The sequence below is a fragment of the Eschrichtius robustus genome, chromosome 12, assembly GCF_028021215.1.
Source record: "Eschrichtius robustus isolate mEscRob2 chromosome 12, mEscRob2.pri, whole genome shotgun sequence".
NCBI classification, from domain to species: Eukaryota; Metazoa; Chordata; class Mammalia; order Artiodactyla; family Eschrichtiidae; genus Eschrichtius; species Eschrichtius robustus.
Genome location: NC_090835.1, coordinates 52524809 through 52539192, shown reverse-complemented (window position 1 = coordinate 52539192; position 14384 = coordinate 52524809). Strand labels below are relative to the sequence as shown.

At 47.7% G+C, this 14384-nt stretch overlaps 2 protein-coding genes and 1 long non-coding RNA gene across 4 annotated transcripts in view; 1 reads left to right on the top strand and 2 right to left on the bottom strand.

Moving 5' to 3' along the window:
• The window catches only part of GLB1 (galactosidase beta 1), an 85487-nt gene extending 77911 nt beyond the window's left edge, over window positions 1-7576 (bottom strand). The window contains exon 1 of the mRNA XM_068558153.1: window positions 7420-7576. Coding sequence (XP_068414254.1) covers window positions 7420-7491 — 72 coding nt within the window. The 5' untranslated portion in view covers window positions 7492-7576. The remainder of the gene's footprint in view (window positions 1-7419) is intronic.
• TMPPE (transmembrane protein with metallophosphoesterase domain) lies at window positions 154-6731 on the bottom strand. The gene is made up of 2 exons (XM_068557834.1): window positions 6681-6731; window positions 154-5230 (listed from the first exon to the last, which is right to left on the bottom strand). Exon 2 carries the CDS (start codon window positions 5119-5121, stop codon window positions 3778-3780), a length of 1344 nt encoding a protein of 447 aa, XP_068413935.1. The 5' UTR covers window positions 5122-5230; window positions 6681-6731; the 3' UTR covers window positions 154-3777.
• Window positions 7029-11801, top strand: LOC137773466 (uncharacterized). Of its 2 annotated transcripts, none has more exons than XR_011075678.1 (3): window positions 7029-7216; window positions 10094-10236; window positions 11107-11801. It is a non-coding gene; the product is annotated as an uncharacterized lncRNA (long non-coding RNA). The 2 variants fall into 2 exon arrangements; XR_011075677.1 differs by having other exon boundaries at window positions 10064-10236.
• The last annotated feature ends 2583 nt before the right edge of the window (window positions 11802-14384 follow it).

Genomic DNA, 14384 nt, shown 5'->3' with positions numbered 1-14384 from the left:
CTCCTCAACGAGAGGCTGCAATAGTGAGAGGCCCGTGCACCACAATCAAGAGTGGCCCCCACTTGCCGCAACTAGAGAAAGCCCTCGCACAGAAACGAAGACCCAACACAGCCATAAATAAATAAATAATTAATTTTTTAAAAAGCACTAAGATGATAAATTCCATGCTATGTGTTTTTCTATCACACACACAAAAAAGACAATTGAGATAATCAGGAAAAACTGAAAACTAACTCTTTACACAGTTAACTGCATTTGAATCCTATACTTACCTGTAATCGATACAGCCACCTAATCCTCAGACAGTGGAAAAAATACTTTTATTAAGAGGTAGAAAACCTAACTTCTAGCCCCAAGTCTCCTAACTAGGTATAAGATGATATTAAAGAATTACTGTGAATTTCATCGGCTATAACAGCATTATGGATATGCTTTCTTTAAAAGGATTCATACTGAAGCATTTGAGGGTGAAATTATATTTTCTAAGATTTGCCTTAATATACTCCAGACAAAAAAGAAAGAGTGTAGGGCTGGGGTAGATGAGAAAGAACAGTAGAATAGTCACAAATGTTGAAGCTGGGTGATGGGGATTCTGTTGCTGCTCTCTCTAGTTTGTGAATACTTCCCAATTTTCACAATAAAAAGCTTTTCAAAAGAACAAACAAAATAAGGGGAAAAAAGGATGGTTGGACGGATGGATGTTTGGAATGAATGGCAGTAGGATTAATGTATTGAGGTTTTATAACAATAGTATCACAGTACACAGGCTATTGTTAATTTTTAGAAAGCTTTATGTTTCATTTTAGCTTGCATTTAACAGATTTTTAAAAAGAAACTAGAATGAAATTGAAAGCATTTTCAAGCTTCAAGTAAATGTTTCTCACCACCTCCCCCGGCAATAAATAAACAAATCAAAGAAGGTAAATGAGTGAAGAACAGGGAACAGAGGTACCAAGGGGGCCGTGGAGAGCAGCCTACCAGGACCATATCTGGACACAAATGGAGAAATTTGTGCTGGGAAAACTTCCGCCACGTCACGGAACACAAACCAAGTGTGAGAAGGTGCTGCTGACTATTCCTTGGGCACAGAAGATGGACCTGTCTTGTTTCTGTTAAGAGAGGAATCAGTCAAGCAAGGACTTCAGAGCAGGGATGACAGGTGCTCAAGACCGAAAAATGCTGGCACTCAGGGAAAGAGAAGAGACAAGAAGGTGCAAGATGAAAAGCAGGACTGATGGAAGCGAATTCCATCCAGCTCAGGGCACTGATGAGAAAGATCCCAAATCAAGAAACCAGTGAAATAATACTTGGTAGAGCAGGAGACACACACGACCTGTTGCACCAAAAGGTGGAAGACAAATGGCAGAACAAGTGTAGACTGGGGGTGATTCCAACTGGGGTCAGGGCATGAGAAAGTGAGAGGGTCTGGAAGAGTGACCTTCCTGAGGTGGGGAGCTTGAGTGATGCCACCGAGAAGGCAGTCAGGAAACTTGAGCTGAGCTGGGCGCTGCCCTTGGCAAAGCACTTCCCCCTCCTATAACCCCACCATCCGCAAAATGTGTTAAAAGAAAGGCTCTCCAGAGTCCTTTCCTTGGTTCTGGATAAGTTTTTCTGCAAACTTATTCCTGGCTGTAAGGATGACTAAACACGAGGGGGTAAATAATAAGGAACCCACTGAAATCTCAACTCAAAGATACATTTTAAACTTGACTGGAAGACCCGCTGTCAATATTTTGGTTGCCTGGAAACAAGAAAGGTGGTCTCCAGGAGCCCCCAGGGTTCCACTAACCAAGAGGACAAGGGGGAAAATGGAGAGACTCACCCTGGCCAGGCTGAGTGTGCACAGGGAGACAATAACACAGGCAAGAGACAGAGGAAAGCAACCCCAGCAGTTGCTGCTGTGACAAATCACTGGGCCCCAGCGGCAGGCAGCATGGTACCCACTCCTGTTCCCCAGGATTGGCTGCTCCATAAATTCTCTGTGCACCTGGGACCAACGCAGCCCCTTTGCAGGCCCCACGGGATGTTTAAAAATTAGCAACATCAAGTGCTTCCTTGTGACTGAGCCACAAGCAACTTCTGCGCCATATCTTAATACCCTCCCTGCAAAACAATCTTGAGGTAGATAATTATCCCCACTTCAGGGTGAGGGAAACCGAGGCTCAGTGAGGTCATTTGCCCGATGCTGCCTGACAAGAGAACAGGAGGGTGAGGCCCTCCAGTCAGAGTTCCCTGTTGCAGAAAGATTCTCAGTGAGGCCTTGTCTATCAGGCCTTATTGCTACCCCAGGGTCAAAGGGTATCCTACCTCTGGCACAGAGGCCGGCCAGCGAGGGTGGGCCTGCTCCAGGCACGGTAACCCCTGCCTCTTTTTCTGAGGGTCCAGCTCAGGGAGGGCCATCTGGTTCTGTGGCCAGAGCGCTAGGACAGCTCTGATGGGGTCAGGCTGGTGGGGGGGAAGGGGGCAGTGAGCCACCAGCAGGAAGGACAGCCCAGCATCCCAGAGCCAGGGGTCCCAGGGAGGGAAGGCCTTGGGGCCCGCGGGAGCTCAGTGCCCTGACACTCGCCATGCAAGCCTCAACCTCCCTACCGGTAGAGAGCGAACCTCCGTTTCTGACCCAAACCTGGGGTGGAGGGTGTGCGCTCCAGTTTCCTGACTGTCCCTCCAGGCTAACAGCCATCCTACACTGAAACTGGCTGACCCCCTTCCGCGTCTGGCTCACGTAGTTACTGTGAACCGAAATCGGCCTCAAGCAGACCACTTCAAAAGGGCATCAGGTTATAGGCCCTCGCTTGTTCTCGTTACAGTGTTACTCGTGTTTGAACACTGTCCTCGCCTGTCAGGGTACAGCTACTTACCATCAGGCAGTGGGAAGAACACTGGTCCTGGGAGGCAGAAAACCTGGCTTCCAGCGGGCATCTCCCATAACCCTTGTGCTGCTGTCAGTGCTCTACCTCCCTTTGCCTCGGTTCCCTCATCTCGCAGCTGGGGAAAGTCGCCTGTCCCTAATCACCTCATCCAGGTGTTGTATAAAAGGAGCCAAGTTTGGCAAACACCCTCTGAATTCCTAGGCAGCAGCACTATGACCTTCATTCACCTACCAGTGTTCCCATCCTTCCACCCCACCCCCAACCCCAAAGGCCCAGGAGCACAGCCAATCAGACAGCATCACTCAAGGCCCGCAACAGGATGAGCCCTATATTCCAGCCGATTTGGCTGATGCTCTCAGTAAAGGTGACTCTGATAGAACCAAGGGGGGAAAAGAAAACCTTCTTCTCCAGCAGCCAGAGGGGCCTCCATCTCACCAGTTCTCCCAGATTACCTAGCCACTCTGCCCCTTCCCCAGAAAGCTCTGGATCAATGCTTTTGAAAACTGCTTAAGTCCTAAAGAGGCTTTTAAAATACCAAGAGTCCCCTCCCTACTCCACTTTCCACAGGCATCCCCTTCAAGCAACACCCTGATTCAGTTCATCCCCATGAGTTCTGCAGAGGAGGAGGGCTTACTCCACATCATCTGGAAAATAGATGCCTGTTCCTACACATGTGATTTTAGTGGCCTCACAAATGCACAGAAAGAAGCAGATGGCCATCTATAGAGTTAAGTCGCCTGGACTTTACTTGCCAGGCAGCCCCACCACTGATCACGGTGCAAGCCAGTCTTGTGACAAGCGTGTGCTGGCAGGAGAGACTGGAGGGGATAAAGCAGGCAGCCTGCTCTGCAGAGGGTCGGGGACGGAGGGCAAGGGCAATGAGGAGGCGCACGGGGCAGAGGTGGGTTCAGGGAACCCGCTGCAGGATGAGCTCTGTAATCTCCGCCCTGCTGCCCAGTCGCATGGGTATCCCATAGTAGGCCGTGCCTGGGCTCACATAAACAAATGTAGTCTGGGCCACTTGGTACAGACCAGCAAAGAAGGGGTTCAGGAGATAGGCTGCCACATTCAAGGGGAAGATCTGCCCAGCGTGAGTGTGCCCAGAAAGGATCAAGTTGATATCTGGCCGAGCCTGGAGAGCTCTCTTGGCAGCCAGGGGCTGATGAGCTAGCAAGATGGTGGTGTGGTCTGGGCTGCAGCCCCCCAGAGCCTTCTCGAGATCCATGCCGTGGCCAGAGTAGTGCAGGATGTCTGCTTCGATGTCGTCCACCCCGGCCAAGCAGATCCAGTCATCATCCTCACCCCCGCCAGGCTGGGCCTGGGTGGCAGAAATCTTCACGTTCTGATTGTGAAGGGGCTTGACGTTCAGGGATTCCAGCAGCGCAAACCAGTTGCTGACATCTGATGTGTAGTACTCGTGATTCCCCGTGACGAAGTAGGTGCCGAGGCGTGAACGAAGCTGGCCCAGAGGAGCGACGGCCGTCCGGAGGACAGAGGCTTCGGCATCGCACAGGTCACCCACAATCACTGTGACATCCGGTTCCAGCGTGTTCACCATCTTCACGAACATCTCCATCTTGGTCCTGCCCACCGTGGGGCCCAAGTGGATGTCCGAGAGCAGCGCGATCTTGAGGTTGTCCATGGAGGCGGGCAGCCAATGGATGGGCACCTCCACGGTTTTCACAGCTGGGGGCTGGGCAGCGTTCAGCAGCCCTACCACGCTGAGCACGGCGGTCACCAGCACCGCCAGCGCTGGCCTGAGTGCCAGCTTCCTTGTCTTGTCAAGGCTGCCCACCACCCTGCCGGCGCGCAAGGCCAGGAGCTGGTAGGCCTGCTCCATGCCACTGAGGGTACAGAGGAAGCAGACCATGATGATGTATGCCCCGAGGCAGGAGTAGGCCGCCAGGGAAAAGAGATAGGGCTCCTCGGCCACTAGAAAGAGCATGGTGAAGAAACTGGAATGGGCCAGGGCCAGGAAGGCCACAATGGCCATCTTCCAAAGCTGGAAACAGGCCGACTCTGCAGCAGGGGAGTGGCTGAGGTTGCTGACGGTGCTTCGCCAGATGTAGAGGGAACCGAGGAGCATGAGCGAGTTGGCAAACAGGGCGAGCTGCAGGCAGAACAGCCACCGCCAGGCCCTGAGCTCGAGGCTCTCCGCCAGGTAGGAGCGGGAGATGACCATGGACACGAAGACAGTGCCGGCTGCCAGGGCGGCCTTTGCGCCCAGGGACAGCTGCCTGAAGATCGCCATCACCTCTGCTCCTAAGAGGGTCCCCTGCCAGTTCTGTGCAGGCGGGCTCTGGAAGGTGAGCTCCTTAGATAGGACAGTGGCCAAGGACAGGTTTCCAGGTCAGCTCCGCCTGCAACCAGGAACCGGCGTCAGCTTTGTGGGATATGAGAGCTTCCTTGTCCCCAGTCAAAACCTGAAGGCCACTTACACCTGCCCAACCCACCTTGAATCCAAGCCACTCAAATACCAGTCAGTTGCTACATTTTATTATTGAAATACAAACACGCTGGATTATAACAGGATGGGCAGTTTCATTTTCTTACAGTTTTCTGTATGTTTAAGGTATTTCCATAATGCATATGAACTTTTATAATAAGAAAAACATTATTCTAAACCAGCGGTTCTCAAAGTGTGGTCCAGGGAGACCCTTTCAGGGGGTCCATTAAGTCAAAACTATTTTCAAAAACAGTACTAAGCCATAATCATTCTCTCATGAGTGTACAGTGAAGTTTTCCAGAGGCTACATGACATGTGATATAGCAAGACTGAATGCAGAAGTAGCTATGAGAATCCAACTATCATCTATTAAGACAGACATGAAAGAGATTTGCAAAAATGTACAATGTCAAAAAAAAAAAAATGTACAATGTCACTCTTCGCCCTAAAATTTGGGAAGAAATATTATTTTTCAAGAAATATATAAAGTTTATTAACATATAATGATTTTATGATTTCTTAAAAGTTAATAAATATTTTTAAATGTTCGGTTTTAATTTCTAGGACAGTTAATGTTTGAGAACCGCTGTTGTAAATAAATGTAAAGAAGGAAATCATGGAAAGCTAGTCGGCTGGTATCTTTTTCAGCTCTAGGCCCAGGAGGGACACCTAGACACCTGACATAAGGATTCCTGGGGTGAAGACAGCCTCCTGGCAGTCACAGGGCAGCCCCTGTGACTGATGCTGCTCAAGGATAATGAGCAACCACGACACGGCAGGCTGCCTTGTCCCCCAGCTCCTCCTCCATAAATCCTTAACCCTCCCGTCTCACAACCCTCCTAGATATTGGTTAAGCTCTGCCTTCTCCCCATCTTTCTCTGCCACTGAACCCTTGAACTATTCTCTTGTGGCCCTCATAGCTGGCTAGTTCCCACTCCAGGGCTCCCAGACAAAAAACTGGGGCAGGGGAAGCACAGATCCAGGTAGACAAAGGTTAGCAAATAGTCATTTGAGGTGACCTTTTCCCAAGAAGAACCCCAAATGAAAATATTTTCAACAGTTGTTTTCCAAATAAGATTCTCAACCTCGGTTTAAGATAAATATGTGTATATATATATATATATATATTTTTTTTTTTTTCCCCTGCCCTACGCACTTTACTGAAAGCCTTTTATCAAAGGTGTAATTTGCAAGTCAAAGTTCACCATTTTCCACTTATAAAACAAGTCCCAGACTCAGCCCACCCGAACTCTGGAGGAACCAAAGTTGGTTCCCTGAACGTGTAGAGAGACAGGCGCCCGTTTCAATCCCCCGGTCCCTCCCCCCTCAGATCCACCCCACCTTTCCAAGGCCGTGATGCTGACCTTCCCAGGAGCGATTCGGAGTTCCCTCGGCCCCTGCCTTAGCTCTGCCGGGTGGACTGAGGCTGTAGTTCTTCTCCCGCAATCGTGAACGCCCCGCACCGCCCAGCACCTCGCCCCGCCAGACCTCCCTCCAGCAACGCTGGCGGCTACCTGCAGCCTGCCTCTTGCCCACCGCCAAACCCTGAAGGTTTGTAAAATCCAAGCCTTAAAAGTAGGCGGCGGGAAGGGCCGAGAAGGGCACGAAATGTCCGAAAAGAGAACACCTCGAAGGTAATTAATCCAATGTTCCCATTGCGGGGGCCTCTCATGACCCCATTTTTCTCCTTCCGGAGCGCTCCGCAGACCGCTGGCAAGGGAGGGCGCGCCAAGCCAGAGCCCAAGGCGCCCTCCAAGAACGCGCGCTACTTGGAATCCCCCTCCCGGAAACCCGCAAAGCTGGAAAGCACCTCATCTCAGCCCCTCATTGCACCAATAAGGAAGTAGGTCCCAGCGAAAAGAGGCGGCAGGGGCGGAACACACGAGCGACAGAGCTACCGGTAAGGAAGCTCGCCCCGCCCGGCCGGCCCTCTGCCGGCTCAGCCCCCTGCCTGAGCTCCCCCGGTTGCCTTGCGGGCCCGGGCGCGCCTTGGGGTCCCAGGACCTCCGCCCTTTGGGACCCCAGGTGGCCGCAGCACCAGCCCGGTCCCCCGCCAGCCTGTCCCCTATCCATCATTCCTGCGCGGGGGTCCTGTGGACTTACGTGCAAGCCACGCGCAGAGCCCAGCAGCAGCGGCACCAGCAGCAGGGAGAGGATGCGAACAACCCCCGGCATATCCACCCTCCGGCCTCCTGGCTCCACAGTCAGCGCCCGGGCAGCCGCCGGGTGTCACTTGACTGAGGACCCGCGGCCTGGCACCGCCCCGCGCCGGCTCCGCCCCGCGCCCCGCCCAGCGGCCGCCGAGCCCTGAGCGCAGGGAGGCGGGAGCCTGGGGCCCAGCGCAGCCGCGTGACAACAGGATGGTGTTATCTGGCCCCGGCAGGCCTCCGCCGGAGGGAGGGGCCTTTTGCAAAGACCCTCAGGAGGCCTGGCTGTCAGCAGCTTGATAACGCGCCTCGGGGTTGGCCTTTAACAGGGGTCTCCTTGCTCCCTGGTTCCCTTGACAGGACAGAAAAGGGAAGTTGAGGCCAGATAAACCTAAGTGGCCTAGATGGACTCCCAGCCCTGCCTACGGGGCTGTCCGGAAGACTAAACCAGGGGCCTGGAAAGTGTGGTTCCCTAGACCAATCCTGTCTCTGATACGTGTTAGAAATGGAAATAGCAGGTCCTCGCCCAAGAAATTCTAGGGGTGGGATCCAGAAATCTGTATTTTTACAAACCCTCCCGGTAGTTCCGATGCATGCTAAAGTTTGAGAACCACTTTTCCAGGTTATTGATACATTTAGAGGTGTGTTTCAACTGTGGCGAAATCTTTCCGAATGCCAACCCTCAAAGCACCAGGGGCTGCGGAATTTTTATCTCATCGTTGGGTTTTGAGAGATAAGAGTAGCAACACCTCCCATCTTTCAGTTTTGCACTTGAGCCTCTCAACATCCCTACGATGACGCAGATCTGTCAATTGAGCATAAAATACAAGTTTTATCCAAGTTTTACACTCGTGAAAACGAAGTCTCTACTCTGTGAGTTAACGTGTCCAGGACCGCTGGTTAACCACTAGATATGAGTCTGAAGTTAAGTCTTTCCTACCTAGTTCCCCGAACTCTCTGAAAATCCCCCCTTTCTCAGAGGAAGGAGCCTTTAGGGAAATCGATGTCAAATATATGTATTTTTCCAGCTTTATTGAGTTATAATTAACATTCCACAAAATTCACTCATTTTAAATATTTTCGACTTTTATATTGTTAACTTAGTTTTGAAAATAAAAATGTAGGGTTAGGGGATTCCCTGGTGGTCCAGTGGTTAGGACTCGGCGCTTTCACTGTGGTGGCCTGGGTTTGATCCCTGGTGGGGGAACTAAGGTCCCACAAGTCTCAGGGCGCAGCCAGAAACAAAACAAAAAAACAAATGTACGGTTAAATTATGCAGTCTATTGACAGACTCCTAGACTAAACTTTAATTAGGCTCCTCTGACTAGAGACTCTTTTAGACTCTTCTAGACCTGGACCTTGGCCTTCTGTGCCTGTCCTGTCCTTGCCGGCCCTGCATTGTCCAGCCTTAGCAAAGAATCCTGCTAAGTCAGTTTAGGAACAATCCCCCAATTCTTGTTATCTGATCAAGGTCCTCATTCCCACCCCACCTCTCTTTGACATCTAAGTCCTTGACCTCCCCTTAGCAAGAATCCCTTGAGATCTCCTCTTATAATTTTTCACCAACAAGCCCTTCTCTCTGCTGGCTGTAAATCCCCAGCTATCTTTGCTGTACTTAGAATTGAGACCCATCCCTCCCCACCTATGGCAGTAGAGTTGACCCTTATTACAAAAAAGTCTTGAAGGAAGTCTTCCTTACCATTTTAGCAAGTGTCAGAATAATTTTTTTCTTTAGCACTATTTTTTACAACTTGTGCATCGTTTTAAAACTTAGTCTGGATTTTAACACTGTGAGTGACGATTATAAAAGTCAAGAATAGTGGTTACTTGTGGGGGTGAGGGCCTGAGATTGGGAGGGGCCCCATGGAAGGGCAACAAAGTTTTGTTTCTTGAACTAGAGGGTGGTTACAAGGATATTCGCCATTTAGTCCTTTACTTGTTTTCTGTTGCTTTCTGGTTTTTTCTGGCCTTGCTGTGCAGCATGTGGGATCTTAGTTCCCCAACCAGGGATCAAACCCGAGCCCCCTTCACTGGGAGCACGGAGTCTTAACCACTGGACAGCCAGGGAAGTCCCTCATTGCCTGACTTTAGAGCCCGAATTATTTTTTATTTTTATCTTTTAATTGAAGTATAGTTGATTTATAATGTTGTGTTAGTTTCCGGTGTACAGCAAAATATATTCTTTTTCATATTCTTTTCCACTATAGTTTATTAGAGCCCGAATTACTTTTACAAGGCCATGCTTCTGTGCCTACTTTATTTCTAGTTCCTGTCCAAGTGTGCATATAGAGTGTGTGCTGGTGTGTAAACCTCCTGCTCCAGGTTGTGGGGAATATGAAATGACCTTGAGAAGGCTATCACCCCATAGGGAATCACTTCCAGTAGAAAGATGTCCACATACACAACTATATATGCGGCATGCTCTGATATAGACCAGTGCTACTCTAAGTGTGGTCCGAGGACCAGTGACATAAGGTAAGTACAGAAATTCAGAGTAGGTATTTGGAAACTTATAGCAATTTGAGAAAGTTTGTCTGTTGCATCTAATAATGAAAAAATTAGATGTGAATTTTATGTCTATTTTTATTTCTTTTTTCTAGTAATTTTTTGTTATAAATTTGTACAACCAGATCAGTCCTTGAAAGATGGGAAAGAGCACTGATAATCGCAGAAACAAAAGTGATCCTTCACCAAAGGTGGCTTGAGAAGCACAGAGGCCTCATCAGTAGCCTAAGAACAATGAACGGAAGAGACATATGCGGCCCAATAACAGGTAAAAACTTTGTTTTTCTATCCTAACAGGGCTTTGCACAAGTTAGGATAAATTGGGAGATTGGGATTGACATATGCACAATACTATATATAAAATAGATAACTAATAAGGACCTACTGTATAGCCCAGGGAACTCTACTCAATACTCTGTTATGACCTATATGGGAATAGAATCTAAAAAAAAGAGTGGATATATGTGTATGTATAACCGATTCACTTTGCTGTACAGCAGAAACTAACAGAACATTGTACATCAACTATACTCCAACAAAAATTAAAAATAAATAAGTAAATAAAGTTTTAGAACAAGAATCAATCTCCCTTTGAATGACCTGTTTTCCACTGTGGTCCTAACAGAGCTTTCCTCAGGTTCCAGTGTCAGTTCTTTTCTTTTCTTTCTTTTTTTTATTTTTCTGGCCTGCACCGCTTGGCATGTGGGATCTTAGTTCCCTGACCACGGAACGAACCCGAGCCTTCTGCACTGGAAGCTCAGAGTCTTAACCACTGGACCTCCAGGGAAGTCCCCCAGTGTCAGTTATGATCTGTATTTCAGTGTAAAAATTTAGCTAACTTTACATTTCTAATATTTTTAAAGTTCTATTAAAATGATTGTAATTTGCAATAGGTTTTAGGAATACTAAATGATAGATGTTAAAAGCAAGGAAAAAACAAGGCCTCCACTAAAAAGAAATGACAACTAAATGCAGTGCATGATCCCAGATTGTATCGTGAACCAGGAAAAAAAATTGCTACAAGAGACATTATTGGGACAATTAACAAAAGTTGAATATAGACTATGGATTAGAAAATAATATTGTATCAAGATTAAATTTTCTAATTTTGATAACAATACGGTGGTTATGTTCCTAGAAAATACACTCTGGGACTTCCCTGGTGGTGCAATGGTTAAGAATCCGCCTGCCAATGCAGGGGACACCAGTTCGATCCCTGGTCCGGGAAGATCCCACATGTCACGGAGCAACTAAGCCTGTGCGCCACAACTACTGAAGCCTGCGCGCCTAGTACCTGTGCTCCGCAACAAGAGAAGACACCGCAATGAGAAGCCCGTGCACCACAACGAAGAGTAGCCCCTGTTCACTGCAACTAGAGAAAGCCCACGTGCAGCAACGACGACCCAACACAGCCAAAAAAAAAAAAAAAAAAAAAAAAAAATTGTTAAAAAAAATCACACACACACAAAAAAAGGTAATACACTCTGAAACATTTAGGGGTAAAGGGGCATAATGTCTGCAACTTCCTCTCAAATGATCATATGTATATGTTTATATATAAAATTATACATAATACATAATATACATATTATTAGATGTGCATGATTATGGAGCAAATAAGGGCAATAAGGCAAAATGTTAACAATTGATGAATTAGGTAAAGGGCATATAGCAATTCTTATATGAAAATTAAAAGTTATTTAAAAAATAAATAATAAAGCCTCCTGCCAACAGATGTGGACAATTCTGATGTGCAGCAATTCCTCATGCTTCTCACGAGTCTTTGAGTTTTCTGATACAGTAAGTCCCAAGACCTGTATCCTGGGGTTAAATTGTGCAACCAACTGATGGGTATGGTTATGAAACAATAAAAAGATAAAATTGTGAAATCATTGGACAACAGTTTCCCCACAATCCCAATAAAAGTTAACAGCTGTGTCCCAGGACTGGCCCATCCCTCTTGACAGTCATGAGCATTAGGATGCCTTTGTCACCATGTCCTCGAAATCCCTTTCAGGAGTCTGAGATCTAAAAACAAATGCCCCAAGTGAGGCCGGCCTTAGTGGGGGGGAAAAATGACTTTGTTTTAAACACTCTCTCTCCTATCTTCTTTCGCCTTCACTATCTGGCAAAAGCATCTGCTTCCCTAGGGTCTCCCAGCTGCTTCTTTGCAGTGTTGTTTTTTTCCCCTTCGTGTTTGATCTAGGCCTGTTGTTTCTTCTTCGTGTGGGCCCCCGGATTTAGCCCTCTCTGTCTTTATATCCACATCTGCAGCCGTGGTTCATGTCTCTGAATGATCACAGTAGTTTTCTAGCTCAATCGAAGGTTACAACTAGATATGGCCGGAGGGCTATTTGTTTTGACAGTCACCATGTTGGCCCATCGGTGTCTTAAATTTTATATAATCAATGGAATTGTCAATATTTAATCAGGGGAATTTACATAATCTGGATTTCCAGTTTCTCTTCAAAGATCAGAAGGTCTGGCCATACCAGGGTAACAGTAGATCAGAGATATGCATTGGGACATTCTTTAGGCAGGTAGGTTCTTCCAGTTGGCAACGATCTCCATCTGGTCCACTGTTCTTTTGACATGGCCTGCAGGCCCCATGAGAGATTTAAGTTTGCAACTTCTGGGTCAGAGAGTTTCCATGGTAATTTGATCACAACCTCTCTAACTGCTATATCAAACATGATCTGTGTGATGCCTCAGATTCCCTAGTCACTTGTCTCCAGAGCTCTAGGCTTCCTGTTCCCCCCAGCTGCCCTGGCAGCACATCTTCTGCCCCAAACCAACTGTCTGGAGTTTCTGGCTCCTCTACACACCTCTGCACTCACTGGAACAAAGCACCATGCTTCCTACGTGGCTGCCAGAGGCTGGGTGGTGCAACCCAGAGGGGTAGGCAAGTTCACTCCCCCGTAGAGAACCATAGTGCAACAGAAATCAGAGGAGGAAAAGAGCCAGTAAATAGATGACCTCTCCCTTCTTCCCTCGGATCAACTATTTCAAGGAGTGGTTTCTCTGTATAGCCTGTTCAGAGACATTCCAGTAGTCTAGTGGGTCCACATGCCAAGGCTGTTCTGAAGCCGTAGCCAGTGTGGTAACACATTACTTTGTGTTGCATCTCATCCTTCCTTTCCCTCTTTGCCTCTCCTCTCTCTCCCACTGTCATGGGTTTACCTCCCAAATAAAGAATGAGCACTTAATTCTTGCCTCAGCCTCCGTTTTCTAGCCCAGGATAAGATAATTATTTGTTGAACATGAAGAAATTGCTCTGCAGCCTACCGTTGCCTGTATGTATTTCTTGAACTTTCTCTAACCGTGGGTTTTGGGGATGTCCTCTTAGATTTTGCTTTTAGGACCATAGGTCACAACTCATTCCCAATTCAAGTCCCAGATTTAATACCTCTTTTGTAATGAAGTAATCAGTGCTTGCACTAGCTGAAGGAGTTCTTTCCTTCTAACAATTTCCACACCGCTCTACCTACATCTAACTTATGACATTTATCTTTCTCTGTGTTATGGCCCTTTATGGTCTGTGCCTTAACTCAGGCCCTCATCTTTCTTTATTTTATTTAATTAATTAATTTATTTTATTTATTTAATTTTTTTGTGGGGGGGCACGCCATACAGCTTGTGGGATCTTAGTTCCCTGACCAGGGATTGAACCCAGGCCCCCAGCAGTGGAAGCGTGGAGTCATAACCACTGGAACCACACAGCACTCTTTCCAGCTCTGGTGGTGGGTAATTGAAGGTTTACTTATGTCTTCTCCAGACTTTGAGTTCCCTTAGGAAAGAGGTGATATTTATTTAATACAGTGCCTATAGGTTCACTATAGGTTAATGGAACAAATGAAAAAAATATAGATGTCTTATCTCTACTCGACTGGAAGTTCCTTTCAGTCGAGGATATATGTCTGATTCGTGTTTGCATTCCAGTGGCAAGGGCAGGACCTGGTATAAGGTAGATGCTGAACAGTGTATTGAAAGAATGAATAAATTCATGATGTGAAAGAGAATTTGTCATTAAAGTCACCTGGGGGACGCTGGCTCCTTTTAGGGAGGAGACACTCTTGGACACAGCTCTAGTGAAGCTGAACAGACCCCGGAAGCACGGGTCAGCCACTGTAGACATTGTCTGGTTTCACTTCCATTTATAAATTGTGTTGAATTATCATGGGAAGCAACTGTTCCCTCCACCTCCACCTGCTCACCCACGACCGTCTCCTCAAAGGCAATTCCAGTTAACCTTTGCTGCCCCACAGTCTCTCCCCAACTCTTTTTTTTTAGTGGCAGGGAGCTGTGCCGTGTGGCTTGTGGGGTCTTAGTTCCCAGGCCAGGGATGGAACCCGGGCCCCCTGAAATGGAAGCACAGAGTCCTAACCACTGGACCGCCAGGGAAGTCCCTCCCCCACT

What these genes read in the sequence shown, in the direction of transcription:
- TMPPE (XM_068557834.1), bottom strand. Translation starts at nt 5,121, where the DNA reads ATGGCGATCTTCAGGCAGCTGTCCCTGGGCGCAAAGGCCGCCCTGGCA.